Consider the following 25,882-nt stretch of genomic DNA (forward strand, 5'->3'; position numbering starts at 1 on the left):
TTTCCGGCGGAAATAATTCCATTTAAAAAGTGCACTTTTGAGCCCCAACCCCATGTGTCATAATAATAAAAAGGAAATGAGCTCGAAAACAACATCCTCATAATGATAGCCATTGTTAATCGTGAAAATGTCAACATGAGCCTGCGCCTCATAATGCAATTTGAGCATTAAATAGCACAATTCGTTTATAACAATAATTAGTTTGGCCTCCCATTTCGGCTTCCTTTGTGCGAATTCAATGCCATTTGGCTGTGAGTATGATTGTTCCTTGCAATTTAAAACAATGGAGGTCACTTTCAGCGGAATAATGATGGGTGCTTCTAAGGAAAAGCAAACATCATGGTCCTTCAAATTTCTTATGTTCTGGGCCCCTCTTCATATAAAAAGTGCTGAACTTGAACTATAAAAGATAATGGCTAGCATTAAACCATATTCATCATATTTACACATTCCTTACTCTATACCCTACTTATAGAAAATGAATATTGTTTACAAAATGTTTTATTTAAGTGAATATTAAATGCCATGAAATTGACCAGGCCACTTAAGGGCTCAACACCCTTTACTCTATTTGCTGAAACATATTTAATTTTCTGTGCGGGTCCTTTCGCTCTAACAAATTTATTTACCAAGGTGCGTGGCCTAACACGCCCACAAGTTGGTAAATATAGACAGGGTCGAAGCGCAAACAAGTGGGAATATAAGTACGTAAATAGGTGTATTTATGTATTTGCCCATACATGAATGCTGACTGACCCAGCCACACCAAATATGTAAACAGAAGTAAAAAACAGCTAAAGAGACTCTTCAGTCCCGTCGATACCCATTAACTTTAAGTTCAGGAGTAGTCAACATTTTTTAAAATTGTTTAAGTTTTCTTTTTGGTTGAAAGATAAAATTTTAATTTAACACTAAATAGATGTTTTATAACCCATTATGCCATTTTGATCTTCTTAAGTTAAGGCTCCAATATCCCAACTTGAAATTTAACCCATAACTTCTATTATTTTTTCAGAATATTATGATGCTGTCAAGTCTTAGTAAAGTATATATGATACGTAAAAAATTTTAAAATGATCAATTTTTAAATATTTCATTTAATAGGTACTACTTATCTATAGCATGTTTTCTACAAGCCCAAAATTCATTTCTCAGCTTTAGAGCAGATCTGGAAAGTCTGGTATACATTCAAGTTGGTGTGTGAGACTTTGCTGGTGATGTGTTTATCCTTTTTAGCATGAGTTGCTCTTTTTCGGTGGCCAAACGTGTAAATTTATAATTAAACGCCAACACTTTTTTCCCAGGCAGGTCCCAAAACTTGGACTTTGGGCCAAAACCAGAACCAGAACTCCAGCCGATGCCTGCTGTTTCCGCCTTCGTTTTCAATTTTCGTTTACATTCTGTGTTCCGGCCATTCCGGCATTGTGTCCCTTTTTGCTTTGAAATCTTTCGTGTAAGCACTTAATTAGTGGTAAAAGTTAAACAGAAACCGGCCCAAACATGCCACACAGAAGGCTAAAGAACAAGAACAATAACAGCAACTGGGTTGTTAGTCCCATCCCGCAAATGGGATGAATTTATTTCATTGGACGCAGATTAGATTAAATCGTACAGGCTTTTGCATTTTGGCCCGTCGAAGGTGGGTAGCTGGTAACTTGGGGCCAAGTACGAAGGGTAGTTTTCCACCCACCTCATCTGTGGTTTTCCGGGCGAGTGCCAACGTCAGTGGTTTTCCCATTTATTTATGCGATAGTGTGGCCCATTTGGGAAGATACCACTGCACGGGGGTCAGCAAACATTATTGTTAATAGATGGCAGTTTTTTGGCATGTAATTTATTTTTATCAAGTTAATAATGCTTCTTAATAATTGCCATGTTATGCAAAATTTCCTGGGATACACATTGGAGTACATTTATGGGTGAGATGCATGAATAGATGGTGTACTGTGGGCCTAAGAATACTTTTTTGGGGTCATGGAAGCTATAGACCAATTAGTTTTATCACTGTGGATGGCGAAGGCGACTACTATGTATACACGAAGAAATGAAAATATACTGTGATGGTCCGATCCAAGCGAGTGATATATTAATCAAAATGTATCGATAAATAAACTTATAAATGGACTGTATACCAAGGCTTTTAAAATTATAATTGGTTTGGAAAAAGAGCAGTAAAAGTGTAATAGGAAAAAATAAAAAAATTGGATATGTTGTCATATGAAACCTCATTTGCTAAAATCTGATCCGTTGTTAAGAAAATTATTCCAATTATTTCCAAAATGAAGATGTTTGTGCCTTTGTTTGAGGGTTGATATGAATCCCTTTTTGGTTTTAGGGTCTTGGAAACTTTAATGGTGTTTTAAAAAACTCGAGATTGAAAACTTTTAGAACATGTATATATTTATTCGAATGTACAAGCATTTTTCGACTTAACATTTGATATCAGAACTTTTGTAGGTTGAAGGTGCGATCGTCACGACCCCTTGCCTCGTTAAAATGTTTCTTTTGATACATTATAAACAGAGTTTTACAGAAAATAGTATTATTGAAAATATAAAATGTGAATTGGTAGGAACTACATTTATTTATTTAATTTTGTTAAATCTGTTTTGGCCGTACTTAAGACACTTATTTAGCACAAATCAACTCTACAGAAAGAATATCTAATGAGAATGTGTATGCTGTAGCTTTACTGGCTTAAACACTGTATTGAATCCTAAAATGATGACAAGAGTTTTATATATAAATAAGTTATGAAGACAAGACTCGCAATATAAATACCGTGCCTTTTCAAAACTTAACTTTAACAAATACCTACCTAAATATCTAAACCTAAAGATTAAAGTATAAATACAAGTTCCTCACAAGATGCATCTTTGGTGCCCTTTTTGAGTCGCCATATGTTTTTCCCCCTTAGCTACCTTTTAGTTCCACCGTACTGCTAGTATCCAAAGTAAATGGAACTCGTACAACGTAATGATTTGTATCTCAGACCCATTTGCACGCATGCAGCTGGGTCGAAATGCCCAGAAGAATATTCCCCCGGCACGCTTCGCTGCTGAAATAAAATTATGCTCAAAAGTGACTTACGGCTCCGCTGCCTTTCCTCTATTTGCTTGCGGTGCTTAATTAACTTTCGCACTGTAATTGCTCCAAAAACTTTAAAACGATAAAACTTTTTATGAGCTGCCGTTTTTGGCCCGTTTGACTTTTGTCTGCCGAAATTACAATACGAAAATTTAGTTTCGCATACCGCCGAATACAATTAAAGTTGAGAAAACGCCCGCACATAAAGCCGCCCGTCACCGCTGACGTTCCGAATTGCATGGAATGTTTGCCTTTGATGACAGCAGGACGAAAAACAAGGATCTGGGATCTGGGGGCAGGGAGCAGGGAGCAAGGATCTGCGCCCGACGGGCAGACAGGTGACGAGTTGGACTTTTTTCATAGCTCCTGTCTCGTTTATTGCGGCCCTGCGGTTATTTCTCCGCAAGTAAACAACAATGGCAGCGGGAAAACAAGCAAAATCGACTGGACGCCGAGCTGGGAAACTTTTTGACTTTCCGTGCTAATGGTTCAATTTATTTACCCGAGTTACCTCGACAGTTTACAAAATATGACTGCGACGCCGGGAGGAGGAGACAGGAATGCAAGTTGCCATGAAACTATTTTCAGCTTTTAATTGCAACCGCTCACGGACTCTGACAAGCCAAATTAACTGCAAACTTTATTTGCCTTTCGTTTTAAATTTCACTCATAAAAGGGTACCCGAATTAGAATCTAAATAGGTTTTTGGGAGCTGGGGAGGGGGGGCGATAATGGATTTACCTTAATTCGGCTTGCATTTGCATTACTTCCGCCCAGTAGCACATTTTAATAAAATACCAGGCACTCTCGCCGGTGTAAACTCAACATAATTACATTAAGTGCTCGATTTGTCAGTGTCCCAAAGCGTTTTCAAATTACCAGCAAAGTCAGCCGAAACATGTATCAATCAGTGCGGATTGCGTTCGTATGGAAAATATTTGCACACAATTAAGTGAAAGGCCGGCGAGCGAGTGTGCGGATAATTTATGATTTCATTTAAGCGACTCAACTGCGCGTAATTATGCGGACTCACAGCCGAGTACACATATGTACACACGCTGCGGTGGCTGATAATCGCGCATACGCCCCGTGTGGCTGGCGCGGCAAATTAGAAGGCCTAGCGTATTGTTGTTGACCGGCGCGACCCCAACCCCTGGCGCCCCCAAAGCGCCGATTGTTATCCTTTTTTCCCGCCAAAACGGCAGTCAAGTGGAGCAGGTGAGGTCAAAGTTCGAAATTAAGTATACGCCGCATTGTGTGCCTGGAAGTGCGTCTGGGAATTGATGACGCGTGGCGATGGCTTATCGAGATCCGCTTAATTCGAATCGCCCTACGTTGATTAGACTTGCCGTGTTTTGCTGCCCGGGCACGGATTAATCGAAATTAAATTAAGCCACACACTTTATCGAGCATTTAACGATTTAATGATTAAACAAAGGGCATTCGCAAGTAACGTCAACTCACATAATTACACAATTCTGGCGGCAGAGAAATTTAATTAATGTGCTGGAAAATCGATGCGTGTTACAAAAAGAGCAGGTGAGTTCAGAGCAAAGGTGGTTAAAATCAGGTTTTTATTTCAACAAAATACATTTTATTGTTTCTCATTGAGAAATTCGATATATATGGTTACAAATCGTTCATGTTGCACACTGAATATCTATAACTAAATTGAAGTGAATTAATTGTGGACTTTTAATGTTCATGCTGACAACGCAATTCAAAACTATTTGTTTTTTTCAGCGCCTGTCGCTTTAATGAGAGTTGAGTTCAATTAGTTTTCAAGTGTTTTCACAGTGACAAATATAATTAGCTAATTGCAATAACAGAAAATACCCGAATAATAATATTTGCATTCCGAAATTAACAACGCAATGCAGTTTTGTGTCCGTTATCGCTGTTAAATGTTATTATCGGCCGTAATTTCGTTAAGTATTACATTTGATAATTACGGGGGCACTGTTTTTTATTTTTATTGTTACATAAATATTTACGCTAGGCATAAAAATTAGCATTAAATATAGTTATAGTTTAGTTTACTGTATGCCAGATGGGAAACCACTTCTGAATAAATGCAAAAGGTTGAAATGTTTCAGAAACATTTCGGAGTTTGATAACCGAAGAGTGAATTCCGGAAGGGTGAAGCGTTAACGTAAACTAATTATTCTATAAATTGTACAGTACAGCGGTAATCCCATCTCCCATTTTTCGGCTTTACACAAGTATTTATGCTTAACTATGAATTCGGTTTATGTACAAGATGTTCTTTTAAAACCCGTCACCACTTAATTATCATGATTCGACGAAAGGCTGTTCCAAACACCGATGCTGCTCCAAGTGGCTGGCGTGCAGTTTGCTATAATTGATATGCAGAGTGGATAAATTCGAGCAGGAATCCCGGCAGCTGTTGCTGATGCCGATGCCGATGTGGCGGCCACCAATAAGCCATCGCACGACGGAACTGGCCACCATGGCCAGGAGGAGGACCAGTCGACTGCTCCGCCTGCTGCCACTCGTCCGGATCCCTCTGCTCTTCTGCATCGCCGCGGGGCTCTCGTCTATGGAGGACACACCACCACATCATACCAGAACCGAACAGAACAGGAAGACAAACAGAAAGTGTGGCTATATCAGATATACATCGGGTGGAATCCGGACCGCTCTTACCATTGATGACATTGACCACCACGCTGGCCGCTTCCGCTGTGGTCGGCATGCACGTATAGTTCCCAGAGTCCAGCAGCTGAGCATTGGCGATGCGTAATCTGGAAAACATGGAAACCAAAGCACAGAGAAGCTTAAGGCAAACGTGCAGCTTAATTGCGTCAACTTTGTCCCCTCCCCGATTAAATCAACTTCATCGATCAAAGCTCGGCATACCAGCCATGAAGCAGCTGGAAAACTGGCACCTGATGGCACGTTAAATCTCCTACGGCATTCCAGCTGGCAAACTGGGCGGAAATTCCAACACTTGAGAGTTTAACGCTCAACCGCATGTTGAATCATTATAAAATAGACGACATTTTCCTAAGTTTCTCACAAAATTAATGTTATGTGCAGAGACCGAAAATAACATTATTATTTTATTTGATCAATAACAGTAAGTAATTATAAATAATCATAATTTTTATTATTATTTTAATATCTCCTGCCAACTAAAATTCTTAGTGCTAATCATTTTAGATTATGTAAGAACTTAAAAAAATATGATAGCGAGAATTCTTCAGAGCAAGAGGAATATAATTGACCATAATAAAAAATTCGTTGGTGCTAACCGTTCAAAGTCACACATAAGTTCATAACAAAATAAGAAAACGCGAATTCTTTAGATGAAGAGGAATGAGGCGAATTTCAACAGCAGAGATTTCTGTGTCATGACAAATCAAAGGTGATAAGTAACAATAGAAAATTGATTTTTAAAATAAAAGGTATAAGTTTTTCTGTCCCTGTTTTTTAAGTAATTTATTGTATAATTTTGACAAAGTTTTAAAAAGTATAGAGGTTATTAAAAAATAATCAAATTTAGTTGTTTTTAAAATTGGTTTAATTAGTTTACTTTCTTTGACACCATAACTAAACATTTTCTAATAACAAATGTTGTTTTATTTTATTTTTCTTGTATTTTCTTGCATGATTTCCCTCAGTGTAGGTATGTAACGCACTATTGTTTGCCCCCAATGCTTACCTGCTCTGCAGTTTCTCCGCAAGCGTGGACTCCATGGAGATGCGCTGCAAATCGATGGCCGCGTCATTCGGATGGGCCACGAAGGGTGTCAGTATGTAGGGGCCGCGGTACCAGTAAATTGGCCCAATATCCTGGGCAGAAGTCGCCGGCTGCTTCACGAGGCACGTGAGTGTTACGCTGCTGCCCACTTTGACGTACAAGTCCGTCGGTCCGGCAATAATCGCCTTGGCATCTGGCGGCGTTACTGCGATTCGCCGTGGAACGGAATGAAACGAGCCCGAAATTGATTAATAGCATTTCTAGGGGCTCCGACACCCTCCAGGCCCCAATTATGAGGTCGGTTGGTGCGTGCATCTAATCATGCGTCCGGCAATCGCAGATTTCAATGGGCCTCAATTGATTGGGTTGGGTTGTAGGGGGAGTACGATTGGAATGGGTTGAGCTGGGGGTTCAGTAGAATTGGGGGGATTGAATTGCCGGCAATTCCAGGAGGGCCAACATGCAAACCGCCCTCTGACGAACGTGTGCATGCTCAACCGGAATACCTTGAAGGTACAAAAGCAGGAGCCTGGATTTCGACTGATAATGAGCAGCTACTGGGTAAACTAAGGCCGTGTAGTCCTTTCAACTGCATAGGAGCCTCCTGTTATTAGCTTGAACAAGTTCTGACTTTAATACGAACGAGAAATTCAAGAGAAGGCTAACGTATAAAAGCCAAGATTGGCTCTGTATTTTACTTGAAAAGCCTAACGTGATTTAATGTGTGTTTCTCATTGATGTAGGCTAAATAAATCAATTTAAACTGAATTGACTTATGGAAGGTAATTACTTACGTATAACTATTCTATGAATATGTGCATAAAATAAGAGGACTAACTCTCGATGTTATATTTGTAATTGATACAAAGCTCGGCTTTGAGTGATTAAATGAAATTCGGTAGTGTTATCGTTTGAATCTCTCTCAATAAATGGAAAATGGTATAAATTCCAAGCTCATATGTTATGTATCATCAATATAATAGGTAAGATATCAAGACTTGACCCAATGCTTGTTTAATCTAAAATATCTATCGTGATTCACCAACATTTTAAACACTTTTAATTTTACACAATACCCCCAGGAAGTTGTAAAACCTGTTCAATGTTTGTCGATTCAAATTTTCATTCTTTGGCAAACAACAAATTTTATAGTTTTTCACAGTAGCAAACGCTTTTCCCCCGATCGTATGAGAGGCAAAAGACCAAAATTAATGAAAGAACTAACACATAAAAATTTGTTGGGCTTTTTGATGGCCTTGGCTTTGGGGCAACTGGCCCCGACTGCCCGCCAAATCATTGACCCATTGTTTGTCGATGAAGCTGTTGGTTTTGGCTGGTGGTCTCGCATTTTACACACATTTTAAGTGTTGTTAGCCGGTTGTTATTGTGAGCCAGTAGGTGGGCCATTGGTCGATGGTAGATGGCCGATGTATTAGGAGCCCCGAATGCGGACGTGCCATTAAATGTTGTTCCCGCATACGTATATGTTTGTACGTGTGGCTTTTCTAATATTGGCGCTGGGATCCCGGTCCTTGGGAGGAGGGATAAGCCCGCCAGCTGCCGCAGACAGAAACAAATGTGAGGGGGGGAGGAGGTAACCAAACCAATCCCCTCCAGCCTCCAGCCTCCTGTTGCCACTGCCACTTGCCCGTTATAGGCACTGAAAATTGGTTTAATGTTTTTTCCGTGCGTCGACCGACCGTTTTTGGCCAACACAGCAGGCAGTCAACAAAGTCAAATGTTGACGTTGTTAATGATGTGCGGGGTAGAGCAGAAGGTCGGGTCTCCTCCACACGACCCTACCAGAATGGGGGCCAGTGGGGCATGAAAGCGGATTTCAGATTTCGGGCACCAAACAACTGAGCAGCAACCGAGCACACATTGCAGTGGATTCGGCGGCGAGCGAGCGATTCAGTTAGTTAGTTAACTTGGCATTAGAGGATCCCATTGACACCCTCGTAGATAGCGTCTTAAATGCCCTACCACAGCCTCTGAGATTGGAAATTCGAAGAATAAACACGCGTAAGTGGTTACTATTTTGTACAAGGGTCGACGGGTTGGGTAAATATATCCTTTGATGGCTTAGGAGCAAAACTTTAATGTTCTTAAACGAGTTCTAAACTTCAAAAGTAAAATCAATTTATTTATTGAAATTGTTATATATGTTCGAAGAGTTTTTAAGTCCAACTAGCTATAGCTAATTATTGGCTATCAAAATATAATACAAATTGTGAATCGCCTTCTAAGTGATATCATCCCAATTGTTCCATTGCTAAGACCTAAAATCACCAATAAATAAAGTTTATGCCGTTGAAAATCATTATAATCACAACCTTCTTCGCTGTACTACTCTTTAGACATCTTAATAAATTTCATGGGAATAAATTTGGCTTGATTCCGGCATAAATCAGTAAAAATATTTCCTTTGGCCCTTCACGTGATTCGCGTGGCGACAGCGCAAATATTTTTATCACGATCCCATCGCACTCAAGCGTTTCGGGGGGTGCAAATCATTAGCATAAATTCCTTAACTTGGCAGCGCCTTTTCCCAGGGAACAACATGGCTGTCGGCTTCCTGTCGCCGGTGAACTCCGCGCTCGAAAAGGAGCACGGCGAAGGATTACTACATCCGCAGTGCAGTTCCCTGGCGGGCAGGATGTTTTCCTGCTCCTGGTTGCTCCTGGTTGCAGGCTAGCAACTGCGGAAGCTGAAGCGCTGATACGACTTCGGCTTTTGATGAGATTTACACCCTTTGACTCCAGTTCGTTATTAACTGGGGCATGCAGCTTGCCGGTGGCAGGCAATTTGTTGCTGCCACTCTTTTGGCCTTCATCAGCGGGGCTTACACACCCATTTAAGCAGGATTTTCAAGGGATACCTGGTTGAAGAAACTGACTATGCGAGCTCTTTTAATTATATACCATGAGAGCAAATAGTTATTTTATTAATTGATATTAGTATTAACAGTTCCTAAACAGTGATTAACAATACAAAATGATACCATAATAATACTATACCAAAAAAGTTCGATGAGAGCTAATAGTTATTTTGCTTTCTAGGTAGATTTTCTGGTCATTGCTCCGAAAACATTACAAGAAAACATTGAACTAGAAACTAAACCAATCACTGCCAAAGTAGCAAACTCCGCCCGATTATTTCAATTAACTTTCACGCTGGTCAAACAAAACTTTGTGACGACGACAAACGAGGAGACTAACTGCGGGGGACGTCGGGCGTTCCGGGGATTCCCGCCATGGAGAATACTTCCTTGCTCGCTTGGCTGCCCTGGCACGGCGAAAAAGTTTCAAATCAATTTTACGTACATGAATGAAACATGAACGTGCATGCTTTGTGAAGCAATTTATAGCAACACACAGCCACAAACAAACAGGGTATCCGTATCCTACCTCCCGTCATCCCGACAACCCAACATCCCAACATCCCGACATCCCGACTTTCCTCGGATCGCAGGCGGAAATCCATTGTAGAAAACTTGTGAAATGGCAGAACAATGAGACAAAAAAGGGGTTGGTGGTTCCCTTCAAGGCAGGGGCGTACCCCACAGAAGCACCCTCTAACACCCCGGCCAGCTCTCTAGTGTGTATTACAACAGCCAGCATATGAATTTAGTATTGAATTTAAATGCAAATTGCGTTTGCATGCAAAGCGTGTAGAAAAATAGACAGGCTGGCGAGAAGGGGCTGAGGGGGGGAGGGGTCGTGATGGGGCAAGGGGTGGCAGGTGCCAACAGTTGTTATTCCGCAGCCTGACCCACAGAGCTTCCACTTCACCTTTACAACCTAACCCTCTAACACTTGCAAATGCCTGCCTCTATGCATACTAAAAACAGGAATATTTGATCAATTTATTTGTGGTTATTTTTACTTTAACGAGTCTCTGGGTCTTTGACTTGACTCTGCGAGTCCTATTTTTAGGTTTTAACACCAGAAAGCTTAGAACAAATATTTGAAGATCTGGGTTGACGGAATATAACACCTCAAAAACCCAACAGCCTGTAATGTTTCATAAATTTTTAAAAATTTAAAATTCAATAGTTTCCCTATAGGGAAATGTTAAAAGCTTAGCTTCCTTGTCCTAAAAACAGATAATTCTTTACTAACATTAATTTGTACCTTATAAGATTGAAATTACTATTTTTAAAATTAAACATTAATTCCTTTCTTAAAAACAGATCTTTTCTTTGCTACACAGAGAGAAATATTCAAGAACATTGTTCTTGAATTGAAAACATTCCTTCTTAAAAGCCATGCAATTACGTTTATGTATCTATATTAAGTTGAGTTTATTTAACCATTTTTTTTATAGGTATGTATACCTACTACAATAGTTGGACTAATAGTTATTTGTTGAGATATACCAAGTAAATATTGCCAATTCAACTTGCTTCGAGCAAAATGAAAACATTTTCAACCTCAAAAATGTCGGTCTATTTTTAAGAACATTTTAAACTCAGATGAGAACGTTAGAATTTTATCTGTGTAACTATAACTTGCACGTTATAAGATTTTAATCGCTATTCTTAAAATTAAACAATAATACGGTTTTTAAATTTTTTGCTTTATTTTTGTTTAAGTAAACTGAAAGGAATTTACCTACTTCTACAAATAAAATAGTTAAGGCATGTACCATGTAAAGTATTCCGAATTGTAAAGTTTCCTATTGACATAAAATATTTCCACAAAGTGAGTGACTCTTGTATTCAGCAAACCAAATCCCATTTCCTGCCCTTACTTAACCGGCAAGTGATATTCCACTGATGGCAAAAAGCCCTAGATGGCAGGGATAAACCATTATGACGTACGGCAGAGCCATTGCCATGTTACCAAGGAGGAACTTTTGCCGCACCCATAGCACTGCCAGTAGATCTGGCCGAACCCTCAGAAACTGGCAAAGTTTACGGCCAATTTACGAAGCCCTTCGCCGGAGTGAAATGCAGAGTGTATAAAAAGTTGCCATTGCAGGTCGTGCGAATGCCAGCAACTCGCTGACAATGCGTATGCATTTGTTGAGGATGGGATTGGGATGGGGATTGCTGTGGAGGAGGTGAAGGAGGAGGATCATGGAGCCAGGACTTAAGGGGAATTGGAGCGGGCGGGGCTGCTGCCTTACTCACCTATGACATTCAGCCGGAATGCCATCGAAATCTTTGGCTCCGTATTCACTTGGCATTCGTAGATGCCGCTGTCACGTGGCTGGGCATATTTCACATGCAATGTCCAATCCTTGGAGTCGGCGGTCCGCACCACCTGCTCGGGGTTAGAGGGAGACGGATGCACAGAGCGGGAAAGAGACAGAGAGAGAGAGAGAGAGACATGGTGCGGGTGAAACAGGTTGCCAAGATAAATCGGTCCTGGGGTGTGCGTTTGGACCGAGTCCTTGGCAAATTTAATCAATGCATACAAGTTGCTTGGCCCGAATTGCATACGCAATTAAGCTGACTTTGCTTACGAGCCCGCCGGACATTTAATAAGCTACCCGGGCCAGGGGGGCAGATTGCGAAAGGGGGGGGCCAGGTGGGTTCGGGGACCATAACTTTGGCCCAGATTACGTATACGCACCTTGAAACGCTCATCAGATGTGTAGGTCAAAATGCCTGCAGTCAGAATGTGCAAATCGCGTTTTCTTATCCAGGATACCTGCAATGAAATCAGAAAAAAGGGACACCAAATGCTGTTAGTGCCAGTGCTTAAGTCAATTTTAAAAATTGCCTCCGGTCCTGCCACTTGGCTGCTTAGGAACTCGTTCGCAGAGAGCTCCGAGCCCCAAGTATAGATACGAAAATTTAATAAACCAAGCGGCAAAATGAACTAAGCAGCCGGCTCTTAAACCTGCTGAAGGTTATTGCAAATACAGTGGGCCCTGGCAAAAAAACATGAAAACCACTCTAAAGGATATCTGAAAAATGCCTTTCCTTTTTGGGAAATTTAATCGGATACGAAATTAAACTGAAATCATAATGCATAGAACAATCAAATTGGGCTGTGGCATTAGAAGTCTCTGGTTTTAAAATGGTAACAATCTAAACTTAAAGCACATTCCACCGTATCTGAAACAAAGTACATTTTGTTATATTCAGTCATCGCGAAAGGCACCAGGGAAACGAGCAGATGGGTAGGAAAAATGGAGACAAGTGCGTGCCCAAAATGTCAGCGGCTTAAAGTCGCCGAAAGCCCCGCAAAATACCAGGCGAATTGAAAGGAAGGCTGGCGCTACTGCAGCAGGCAAAAAGTAATCTCCCAGACGGCCGCGGGCAAACAAAACTTTTTTGGGCCCCAAAAGACGCAGGAAAAAAACAGAAGAGGAAAGAGTGGGGAAAACCAGGCAAAATATAAACGAAACTAAAAGTGTCAAAGTGGCGAAAGGGAACAGCATCTCAGACGAGCTCGCGGGAAATAGATGGACCCACAAGGTGTGCGATAGTAAATCTGGATCAGACCACGCTTCTGGTGAGCAGGAGATGGATGGTGATTGCAAAAGACGAGTAGCTCGGAACGGAAAGTGGCGGAATCCAGAAACGGTCTTCGTTTTTCGACTGGATTCATTCGAATTTCTAATTATCTTTACCAGGGATAACTTAATCAAACTTAATCAACTATTCAAAAAGATGCCCAAAAAAATTTCATAAACTTTATATTCATATTGATTTTATCGATCCACAAGAATCACAGTTATTAAACTCAATTATCCCTTTATTAAATATGGAAGAATAAATGATTTAGGAATTATAGGTTATTTAAGGCTTTTAAACTTCGATTTTAAGATTCTTTTTTTTTACCAATACATTTTAAAATTATTGTATGTAAATATGTCTAACACCATATCTGATAATTTTCCTGCCTTGATTTAAATGTTTCAATGCAAAATCATTCTATTTATTAGTTTTGTACTAAGTATTTGGTATTCTTAACTTAATTTAAATATATAATACGAAATATTAAATTCAATATGCAGCTTTTTATTTTCACTAACCCATTTTTTTCAAGGTAAAAAATGTTGACGAAGAGTATAATATTTTATTGGCTTCAAAATGTTGAATGTTAAAGGTTCATTCGTCACTAGCTTTGAACCCTGTTAGGATCTTCTTGGTCTGATTAAATTGAGTACAAGCTAGACTTTTGAAAAGACTCGAACACAATATACCCTGGAATTCAAAGAGGACAGCTTATATTAAACCCAAAGAACGAAAATAGGGAAACTAAAGAAAAACGAAACTATTTCGCAAAGTAAACTCATTGGTCAAGGGGCAGGCTGGAGGGCTTGAGCGGAAGGCACAAACTTTGTCATTGAACCGGCAAAACAAGGGTGGCTAAGAACCGAGAGACGGCGATGGGAAAGGCGATGGAAAAGCCAGATAGACGATGCTCGGAAAACTGCATGAGAAAAGTTAGCGCTAACTTGATTTTCAGCTTGACTGACGATCCAAATATTTCCCTTAAAAATGCATTAAAATGAAAATCCGCCAGAGAAGAATCTATTCAATGATAAGCTCGTAAATGCAATCGCTTGACTCACTCACCGATTTATCTCCCAGATTGTCAACGCGGCAGTTGATGGCCGCTGTGTGTCCCGTCCTGGTCGTAATATTCCTGGGCATCCCAAAGTCGAAAACGGGCGGCGGATAGGTGGTCTCATCTGGCTGCTGCTCCTCGGCCTCCTGGTCTTCATCCAGGGAGTTTCCGAACTGGGGAAATTTGCTATTGACAGAAGCAATGTAAACGTAATCATTATCAACGCTCGATGGCGCAGAAACTATGGGCAACAGGTTGTTATTGCCGTCCACGATATTAGCTGAAAAGAAAAAGGAGATACAAAGTTGTTAGAAATATTCAGAGACAGCCTTGGTTTAAAATATAAGAAGCACAAGTTTGAGGTCTACTAAATTGCTTCCCAACTAAAGCATTTCAATGTATTTCCTATCTCCCATTTTCTGTTACCACTACTCCATTTAAACTGCAATTTGTGATTGAAGTTTGAAACTACTCTTTTCAACACAAAGTGGCAACTAAGCTATGGCCGGAACATCAAGATAAATACAAACAGTTTACAAAACCACGCAAAACTGATTTTACAGCTTATCCTTTAAAGGGTCGGGTCAAAAAAAGGAGGGATAGAAGAGCGACCTCTTCTCTGGGCAGCGGAAGGGAATAGTTCAAAAGGGAGAACATTAATTAAATGCCACTCAATGCTCTGTGAAAATGTCCTCTGCCTCAGAACCAGAACTGTATTACCAAGCTGTACAAAAGAGGGTGTGCACACACTCGAATTTATTTCAAAAATGCTCGATGACATACCATTTTACGGCTCGTTAAGATGAAAGAACAAGGAAACGGAAGAGCAATTAAACTAAAACAATGGGGATATTTCCCATAATAATTATATATCACAGATGGAGGCTATTAAACGATTTCCCCCTCTTATAGAAGTCAGAGGACACAGCTTAACAATGGAAATTATTTTTAATTAAAATAAATAAGTGGTTTTTAATGCCTTAAGTGGTTGTGCTAGAGGAACGTACTATGCACTATAAACCATAATGCAGAGTCATCGTAGCCGGAAAGACCACAAGTCGCCAAATATAAAACTCATTTCCCCTTGGTGACGAGTTCGGGAAGACTGCGCTGGAGTGCGCTTAAAAGCCAGTAGAAAAAAAATTGAAAAAGAGCAGTTAATGCGGCATAAAGCTATCATATTTTTCTTGCCAAAGGCAGATACTTGTGCAGTTCGTGCCACCTGTATTTAAACACAGTTTCTGTATTCCCATTGCCAAACCACAACGTGCGCGGTTCAGCAAAGTTCAAAGTTCGCGCCGACAAACGCGTATAAATTATAAATCACTCAGCAGCAACTATGCAGCGCAGTGCGGCACGGACTATCTCCATGCCCCCTGAACTGCAATCCACACCTCACGTGCGGCACACCCATGCATTCGCACCTCGTGGCGAGGAGTGAAAAATCATGTTTTCTGCATTTGAATTTATTTGACATTTTAATGAGCGCATAATGGCAGCAGAGCGTCGCAGAAAAGCGACGCGACTCGCTTGCTGATAATGGCCAGGTAGTCGACGGCATCCACAGCTCTCAAACTGGCAAAAGCTGCCTGCCCCCTGTAGCACATCTACCATCCCCATCCCCATCCAAGTCCACTTCCTCCTGTCACTGCCTCCAATCCCTAACTGGGTCACTCACTTTTGCCGGCTGCACTTGAATCTTTTAGGCCATTGGGGTGGCACTTGTGCATGTTAGACACAAAAATCTAAATTATTTAAGTGCCCACCCCCACACAGGCACACCCATGCATGCACATGTGGGAAAGGGGGGCGAAATAGCCACACATGGGTATAGCGACTCACAGTGGGTCACAGGTCAGTGGTATCCATTTTCTACTCATTTGTCTCATTAACCCATTACAAAAATCAGTTAAATAATTTTATAGTTTGTAAAATATTTAATAAAATAAACCGGACATTTTATTTTTGGGTTTGCCTGGTCGAAACATTATCATAAATATTGCGTATACGACTAAGTGAACAGCTTTTATTGCTTTGTTATATGGATTTTTCTGTTGTCTGTAGTCACACTAACACTGCTTCCTGTTTTCATTGCAAATAATATTTTTGACCATTTTATTGCATGCATGCTTAACAAAAAGAATACATATGGAAATTTAAAGCTAAAATCCTGTTTTTAGTTTACACTTGCGTTCGAAAAAATAGTCTTCAAAGTACAAATCCACTTAAACTGTTTAAAGGGACCAACACATTCCCCGTTTCAAAAAGTATGTGTAACAGGTAACGATGTGGTAAAAAAAGCAATAGGTCAAATTTTTGCTTTTATTTTTTAATATTGTTAAAATAATTGGTACATTTCAAGGTTGAAGGTCTGCCATTTTGCAGTAATCACTCTATCAGAAAAATATTTTCTTTAACGTTACAAAATAACATAAAGAAAATAAATATTTTTAACACTTTATCCCAATTAACAACAAGGGAGAAAGAGTGCCTCGACTATCAGATACCCGTTGCTCAACTTAAGAGAGCGAAAGGGAGATGGAGATATGCATGCAACAAAGGAACTTTTTCCGAGATAACCGGTCATAACTTTTAAGTGAATGGTCCCATTTCAACAATTTGAAATAAATAAACAAAACAAAAACATTTTTACACTTTTCAAAATTTTAGTGTTATGGGTGTTAGTGTGGGCGTGCCAACAACATTTTTTTAGGTCAATCGATAGGTAGTATTTGATCCGAAAAATGTCAGCTAAAATTTGTATTCTAGCATCAAAACTGATAAAGAATATAAATACCTTATAGGGTCGGAAACGCTTCCTTTTACCTGTTACATACTTTCTGACGAATCTAATATACCCTTTAACTCTACGAGTAAGGGGTATAACAAATGTTATCTACCTATATAAATTATATTTATTAAAATGTAAATCGACGTATTTGCACGTTTTAAAAGGTTGCAATAAAAGAGATAAAACAAATATATTATTTATTTTTCTGCCTGCAAATATCTAAAAAAAGGGCCATACAATGGGAATTAAAACAGCGATTCATCTCACTGTAAAATATGCGGCAAAAGAACTCTACGCTTTTATGGAAAAGTAGTCTAAACATGGAAAAAACTGGCAAAAAATAAAACTAGACACGAAATGCCAAAGTGAGTGCAGCACTTTTTGCAGCTGCAGCCTGCGCTCCTTTCTTCCCTTGCTGTTGTTGTTGTTTCGGCTGCTGTTGTTGCAGTTCGGCACTCATACAGATACACTTTCAGTTTTGGCATCATTTAGATGCTCGTGGAGCAACTGATGCAAATTTAATTTGGACACCTCGCAAAAAAAGCGGCGCATGCGAGTGCCTCCAAAGGGGGCAAAAAAAAGCGAAAAAACGAGGTGCCCAGGATGAGTCTGAAGGGAAATGGGTGCAGGGGACTGGGTTGGGGCAACTATCTGGTGGCATAACTTGCACTTCAGCGTGTGTGAACTGCAACTAATGATGTTGCAGGCACTCGCATGCGGCTTTTTGATTTAACGATCGAGCGTAGCTCGCTTTTTCCAAACTTTTTGTGTTGTTTCGTCCAAAAGTGTTGAGTTGGGCTGCCGAGGAGCTTAATGGCTCGGTTCGGTTGGTTACCCGTACTGCGATTTCTGCGGTTGATGGCCGCCATCCACTCGTTTTTTCCACGCTTCTGTCATAAACTTCATGCTTTGTTTCCACTGAGGTATATTTTTATTCGCCCTAACTGCTGCGAAAATATCAACAGCAGGCAAAAAAGTATTTCACCTTCTAAGAGGGGTCATAAAAGACAAATAAAGGCTTCAGTCAACTAAAAAAGGCGTTGATTGTCCCTTAAATCGATCTGCTGCAGACGGAAAATCGGCTTTTCTTTTGAGTGCTAAGATTAATTTGCCGCCCCTACCATGGAGCCGGCTTTACTTTTCGGCTTTAGTGTAAATATATAAGCCGATTTTGCGCCGACAGGTTTTTGTCATAATACTCGTAGACACAATATTGTCAAGGGTGCACCAGACGGCGTATAATAGTGTTCATGAACCCAGTTCTATTATTGCACATTGAAAGGGGAAAATTTTGTAGGAAGATTAATGTTGACCACACGGGGACTTACACTGGATAACAATTGAGTAGAAGAGATTTTTTAGCATTACTGCTTTAAGCCAGCAGAAGCTAGTTCCTTTAATCCCTTTGAAAACAGCTATTTAATTTCTTTGGTAACATCTTATTAAATTTTCAAGTCTTAACGACTTCTAACGCCCTTTTCGACCTCGAATAAACCCAATGACAGCGAGGATACAGGCTAAGCTCTTTAAAACACTTGGCTTAAAACACTTTAAGCACATTTTCCTCGAGGGAGTTAATAAAAAAAAAAGAAAGAAAAGGGCTTTTGAAAAATTCAATAAGCAGCCCGTTCTATCAATGTCCTCGAGGAGGTTCCTAGTTGTCTGCCTGTGTTGTCGTCATTTGCGAGTGGGTGTGTGGGGAATATTTGTTAAAATCGTTGTTCACAATTTTTATTTAGCATATCAAAAGGCGTCCGTGGGCTCTTGCCTAACATTCTTGTGCTGAAACATGTCCCAGAGGTTTTTCATTTATTTTGTTTCCCTTCCTTGGATATATTTGTTTAAGCGGAGTATCATTCTGCCACTGGCCAGCCAAACATATTTGAGGCTTAGGCCCATTGAAGTGGGCTGTGGCCAAAGCAAACGGGCCTGCGGCTAGGGAATCTCTGCTAAAAGGACTCAGCCCAGATGGCCCAAGATTATAGGGCCTGCTTGGCCCTACTCTATACAGCATACATACTCTATACAAAACATACGCTCGCGACTTTCAGTCCCTTGGACTCTGCAACGTGTTGAAGTTGAAAGTGCACCATCGCCAAAGGCTGTTGGCAAATGTCTCGCTCACATGAATTTCTATGTGGCAGGAAGATTAATGTCCCCAGTTTTCGCAGACAGGACAGATCCTGCAAAGGCGTCGAACGAACATAATGGCTCATGAGAGCAAAGTGGAGCGTTACTTCACAAGAGGACAGTGGCTATTAATGGTCAAGAGTTATGGGCTCTTTTAAAAATGTAGTTTTATGCTCTGTAAAAAAATAATGACACATTTTTTAAACTCATTCAAAATTTATAAAAACAAACAGAGATGGTTCATTGTAAAAAACATATTTAAAACGTTGTTAATATCGGAAAAACGACAAAGAAAAAAAAACACGTAGGGATCAATTTTATATCCGGAAAATAAATTTATTAATTAATTAAATTGAATAAATTGAATGTTATTAGTTAGATTTCCCCTTTTTGAAAATTACTTCTCACTAAGAGCGAGAGATCAAAATTCAAAGCTCCACAAAAAAAGAAAATGAGAGTAAAAACAAAGATAGCGAACTTATCAGTGGTACGCCCCGTATCTATATAGCATTTATTGTAATTTTCATTAAAATGATCATCATATCTGATACCCGTATCTCTATAGAATTGATTCTAATTTTCATAAAAATGGTGATCATATCTTATCAATTTTTTCCCTGAACAGTGCTTTATATGATGGCAAACCGTTGTCTTAAGCTTTAAGTATTATTTTTATGATAGCTTACTCCACTGAGAGACATTCACTACCAGACTTTGCAAATCCCTCCGTTAATGAAAGTTCTGCCAGACCAATTTGTGCCCTTATCCTTGCCCCGGGAACTTTGTCACAAATTCTAGGCCAGCAAAGTTTCAATTTAATTTCATTAGCAATGCAAGGAGAAGACGTTTTTGCTGCCTAAGTCGAAAGTGGAAATTTGATAAAAATCGGTCTGCCATCGCCAGAACACAGAGATTGAACTGGTCCCTGCCATTGCAACTAAGTCTCACTGAGCTTTTTGGACACATTTCTAAGCTCAAGCATTGGCACACATAAATATTTACGACTATTAGTTTTTACTCGAAGATCAAAACTTTTTCGATTTACTCTCAGGGCACTTGGACTTGGGCAAATTTGCATATCGATGCGAGAACAGCAACTGAAAAAGACGGAGCAGAGGCGCCAAAAAAAACAATTAAAATAAATTTTACATAAGTCTTGGCACATTGCTATTACTTTGTCTAAATGTTTTCAATATTTTATGCTAAATCTTTGCGAAAACAATTTTGCTGCACGAATTGAGTTGAGGAAAATGCAAATTAAAAGCCAGGAGAACCGTTCGAGCATGAAGCTTCCGACTTGAAGCCTTGTAAATCAAGACCCTAGAGCCTAGAAAAGATATTTCCACGTATACCATCATCGTCATCAGCCCGAAAGGTCCCAAAACCCCCGAGTGTGTCGTGTTGTGTGTATGTAGGCCAGTGCCTGAGCCCTGATATTTATTATTTATGTAGCTCAACTAAACGTTTTGCCGCAGGAATTATGGCATAATATGTCAAAAGGCAAGCCGAGCCCCACGCCTTAAATAACAAAGAACGACAGCTTCCCTGGTGGGCTGCCCAAAGTGCGGATACTCTTTCTCCGAAAACACCAGGAACCAAGGGTTCTTGTAAGCCTCTAATTGGTGACCCGAAACCCATATCAGCCATGCTTGATATCCCCAGCAAACCGGGAAAAGTATCGTATTGCAGTTGTCTTACTCTTACGATGCCATCGGGCCCAAAAAAGCGAAATAAATATCAAGGCGACCTACTCGCAGGGGCAATCACTTCGCTGCTAAGCCGTCTGGCAGTCCGAAAACTCTATAAATTTTAAAGCCGCTATTAGCCGGGACTTAGTAGCAGTAAAAGCAGCAACGGCCCAGCTACATCTCATAAATGCCAACGGCGGAGGCCGTGGAAAGTGGATTTTCCTTGTCTGGCATGAATTTAAATGTGTTAAACGAGCCGCGGCGAAACATCCAGCGGCTGTCCAGCGAGCACTGCGAGCTCTTAAATTTCCGCGAACGGAAAAATCACCTTTAATCATATGATTTGAGGCATAATTTAAGTTGCCAAAAGTTTGCATTTATTGTGTGTGGTATTTTGGAGGAACTTTTCTAGGGTATGCATGGCCCAGGCAGTGGAAAAGTTTTGGGCTCTTCTTTCCGCACAAAAGTTTTGAAAGAGCGTAGGCCCCGCATAGGTACACCAAAGTCGGCAAAACTTCCCGGCCACTTAAATCATCGCCTGCCAGAAGCAAAAGACGCACAATTGAAAATCGTCTGCACACCTGTACAGCCATAGAATAAGGCAAATAAAATGAATTTACATCTCGATACGCGCACTTGAATGAGAAAATAAATGGGGAAAAGAGATGGGTTTTGAGTCACTTTTGCTTACTTTCGGCTTTTGTTCTAGGATCCTTAGGGGATCTAGGAACTTTCTGTAAAACGTTTTGCTTTTACTGTTAACACTTTAAAAACTGGTGGCAACCTACTTTGACTATCGGTAATGGAAATGCATATAAACAGGGACCGAATATACATTTATTTATTTATAAGTCTTGATGAAAAAATGAAATTTGCATGTATTCAGATACATTTACTCCTAGTGTAATCAGAATATCAAAAATCTTAATTTTACGACATTTAAAAATCAAAATCATAATATATACGTGTTACAACTTTTCTATAATTATTAACTATAAACAGAAAACCATGATATATAATATAAAATATAACTAATTACATTTATCAAAATAGGTCTCAAAGGTTGCTCTACGTAGCCGAAATACTTATTATTTATTTATTCGCCAGTTTATTCTGTTTTTATTTATTATTTGAAAGCTTGAGATATAAAAGAAGTTGAAGAATTCAGTAGGCTGCCACCAAAATTCATACTACATCGGTTCAGCATAGACCTTTAAAAATGTGCATTCTTATTCAGCTACTTCGGAATATTCTGATATTCCTCAGACTGTCTCCCATCCCTAAATTATATATATATCGCCAATATATTTTGGAGTATTGGCATAGTCGCAAAGTAATGGCTGGCAATTTGTAGAGCCTACATTCGGGCACTGCCAGACGATGAAATATTCCTTGGCAAACACAGGCTCGCACACACGTGGCACACGTTGGTTTTTATATATTCCCCTAAGCACCATCATCAGTTGCAAGTGTGAACAATAAATTGTCATCAGCTCGGCTCGACTCGACTTTGCTTTATTTCTTTTCAGTCAGTCTCCGCTCGCCAATTTATGGCGGATTTCAATTTGTGGGGGGCACAGGCCTTCTCCGACTGCTCACATAAGTATGCTCTACAAATTGGTGCACACACACACTAGCACACACACACACACACACACGCTCATTCGCAAAAGCGGAAGTCCTGGAAAAGGAAGTCGAGAAAAACATGTGAAGTTTTCGTTTGTAGCTGACATTTATTGCGCACATGGCACTTGCCATTGATTTTTTATGCGTTTTTGAAGAAGTTCGAAGCACTCGGAGGCCCGCATAAGTGTGCTACAGTTTTTCAATTTCCATTCTATTGTTGCTGTGTCTCCGATTATCAGTTGTTGTGTGACACACTTGGCTTTATGATGTCGCCTATTCTGGCTCCACTAATGTTGGCTTTTCTGATGTTGCCGAGTGCTTTTTAATACGGTTAACGTTCCGCCGAAAAACTAATAAAACTTTGTTTTTCTTTGCCTTCTGAGATGAAAATGGTGATGTCGATAGGAGCAAAAAACACGAACGCCATTGACAGGCTACGGCAAATAAGATTTACAAAGTTGAAAAGCTGGCATAAGTAGTTGCCCATGAATTTCCTATTATATTTGACTGGCATTTCAAAATTGTGTTTCCATCTTGCTTACAAGTTTTTGGGTACCGGAAGGAAGACGGGGACTTTACACGAGGACTTTTTTGTTGGTATTTGGATATATTAAGGTATCGCGTTTGGTAGCAGATGTCCCTGTTTTAAGAGTTCAAAATCCCGGTATTTAAACTATTAAAAAAAAATCAAACTAAAATTAGTTTTTAAGCAGAAGGAAAGGGTCTTGGCTAGAATGACATTCGCAAGTCATTTTTATTTCAAAATTTGTCTCTCTCATTTAAAGAGAATGGAGCGATAAAGCGCCTAAATTATTTTGGGAAAAAGCGAGACATCAATTTTCGAAATTCTCTGAATAGAAAGAGAGCAAACATATCAAAGTTATACAACCATATCTAAAAAGAACTGATACTGAATTTTATAAACGTTATTATTATTTTCTATCATCATCTATAATCATCATATATTTTTCTTTGTGAATATGAATGATTCAACTATGGCCTGCAAGAACTCATATCTTTTTTCGCCTTTTAATATTAGTTATTTTTTATCTTAGAAAATCTTTTTTAACTTGTTTCCCCTAAAACCTTTAATTTTAAAGTATCACTGTCCCTATAAAAAGATATTTTATATTAACCAATGATTGTTATGTTTTATCTAAAGACTAGTTGTTTCGCTTAAGCAAAATAATTAACTTTTGGCACAAAAAACTCAAGTAATCGCCTTTCAGAGCTCAGAACGTCCCACCATCATTCTCAATCCCGCCAATTTGCATTTCCTCGTTTTCGGTGTCTCGCTCAACTAATATAAATGTATGGGCACAAGAGCTCGCAGTGCGGGGCAGACACGAAAGGCGAATGGAAATCAACTGGGGGCAGTCATTATGGCGGCTTTCACTTTCGCTAATGTGTTATGAGAGGCGAAAGTAGAAAGTAGAAGGCGCAGCCAGCCGTTTTCCGGGGGCGCAGTTCTTTGCTCGGAGGCGTGGAGAAGTGGGCTGAGTGCCAGTTAGAGTGTGTTTAAGCAAATAGGTCGGCACACACAGCACACACAGCACCCTCTTTCACCGCCATCCAAGCCCACTGACACACACAGTCGCTCTTAAACGCGCCGCAGCTTACATTGTAATCTGAAGAACGGAAAAACCACAAGAAAAGACGAAACGTCGAACTTTGAGGACATGATTCTTCAAACACCCTTTCGTTCTAAAAAGTTTTTCACAAAAGAAAAAGATAAGTTGGCGAAGCCACAAATTTCCTTTTTTTCTCAAAAGTCAAACTGTCAAAAATGATATTTATTTCATCATCTAAAGTTGTAATTTAGTAAAGACCATCTTAAAGAGTAATAAATTTCTACTTTTATGATTTATTTTCGGTATACAACGGGGAAAATAGTCATAAATATTATATTACGTTTTGAATAATCAATTTAGATATATTTGACTGAGCAACATTTGAATACATTTTTAAAATACCCAGTTGAATACTCTTTTGGCAAGCTCAGAACGTTAATAAAATTCTACAGTGAACTCTGTTAAAAACGTACTTACAATTCTAATCAAAAATAAAGGTAATATATATATATTTATTGTTTAAAATGTTTTTATATAATTTACATTTAAATTTTAAAAACAAATAAAATGCATATTTCATTTTTAAGTTTTTTTGTTTTCTAACGTACGTACTTAATTATTATGTTAATCTATTAGCAATAGAAAGATTAAGATATACATAGGATATGGATACAGGATAACCACCCAAGGGGTATATAGGGGAAAGTATATGTAACATGTATTTTATTCAAAATGTTTCATTTCTTCTCAACCATTTCTTACAACCGAATTCTCGATCCGCCACTGAGAATAACATAAACAAAGTGAGGATAACATACAAAGTTAGTGGAGATCCGAGCAGAAAGTTTTTTAAAAGTAGTTATAATCTTGTAACCATCATTTTGAATTTAGAGTGTCCACTGTACTTGGCGTTTTTAGTGGGCATTGCAGAAGTCAAAGCAGGAATTAAACTCGAGCTTAAGGCAAAGGCAGATGATTTTTTTTTGGGGGAAGGGACCCAGAGGGCCTCATTCGCTGGGGAGAAAATTCGTATAAGCAGGGCCCAACTCACACATGTGCAGGGGCATACACACTTGTGTTTAATCAGATGCGCATACATACGCATTTGAGTGAGCATCTCTGTATGTGTTTTGTGTGCGAGTGAATTTTTGTCGTATTTACACTTATTTCATTTCGCCCAACGCTTTGTTTACTATTTGCCTTTGGGGCGGGGAAAGCGGCCCATCTTTTCTCTGACGTAAAATTTGCTTTTCCTCTGCCGGCGCTCGGGCTTTTTCTTTGGCGCCACGGAGCGTATGAGTGATTAAAAGTTTTAGCATTAAGCAAATTGCGTCTAAGCCTGGTCTTTGCCCGCTTTTCCTTCGTTTTTTTTTCCTTTTTCCCACTGCCTTTGGTGCGGAATCCGTGTCGATGTTATGCTAATTATATCACGCCTCAATAAACAGCTGACAAGGAAACGTGCCAGGCCAATCAACAGAGATTTGACTTCGCCAATCTGCTGTATTATTTTTGGTTTCCGGCTGCCTTTTTGGCGCAACTCTTGAATTCGATTCTGGGCACTTGAAGCCGGCCGCACTGCCCCCAATTATTATGCAACAAACAAATCTCATTTTCCCATTCGGCAGCTGTCGACTACAAGTTTCGCTTTGACTAGCTGATAATACTTGGGCAGGGCAGAAACTTTTTAATCGATGAAAGTTTCCCCAAGCCGACATCTTGAGATTCGGCCACGTGAT

At 39.7% G+C, this 25,882-nt stretch overlaps 1 protein-coding gene across 1 annotated transcript in view; it reads right to left on the bottom strand.

Annotated features, from left to right (window-relative positions):
• Positions 1 to 4,637: 4,637 nt before the first annotated feature.
• The window catches only part of dpr2 (defective proboscis extension response 2), a 45,577-nt gene continuing 24,332 nt past the window's right edge, over positions 4,638 to 25,882 (bottom strand). Inside the window, exons 3-8 of the mRNA XM_017090497.4 lie at positions 14,349 to 14,620; positions 12,391 to 12,468; positions 11,946 to 12,078; positions 6,773 to 7,016; positions 5,755 to 5,852; positions 4,638 to 5,645 (exon numbers count right to left, since the gene is read on the bottom strand). Coding sequence (XP_016945986.3) covers positions 5,380 to 5,645; positions 5,755 to 5,852; positions 6,773 to 7,016; positions 11,946 to 12,078; positions 12,391 to 12,468; positions 14,349 to 14,620 — 1,091 coding nt within the window. The 3' untranslated portion in view covers positions 4,638 to 5,379. The remainder of the gene's footprint in view (positions 5,646 to 5,754; positions 5,853 to 6,772; positions 7,017 to 11,945; positions 12,079 to 12,390; positions 12,469 to 14,348; positions 14,621 to 25,882) is intronic.

The sequence above is a fragment of the Drosophila suzukii genome, chromosome 2L, assembly GCF_043229965.1.
Source record: "Drosophila suzukii chromosome 2L, CBGP_Dsuzu_IsoJpt1.0, whole genome shotgun sequence".
NCBI lineage: Eukaryota > Metazoa > Arthropoda > Insecta > Diptera > Drosophilidae > Drosophila > Drosophila suzukii.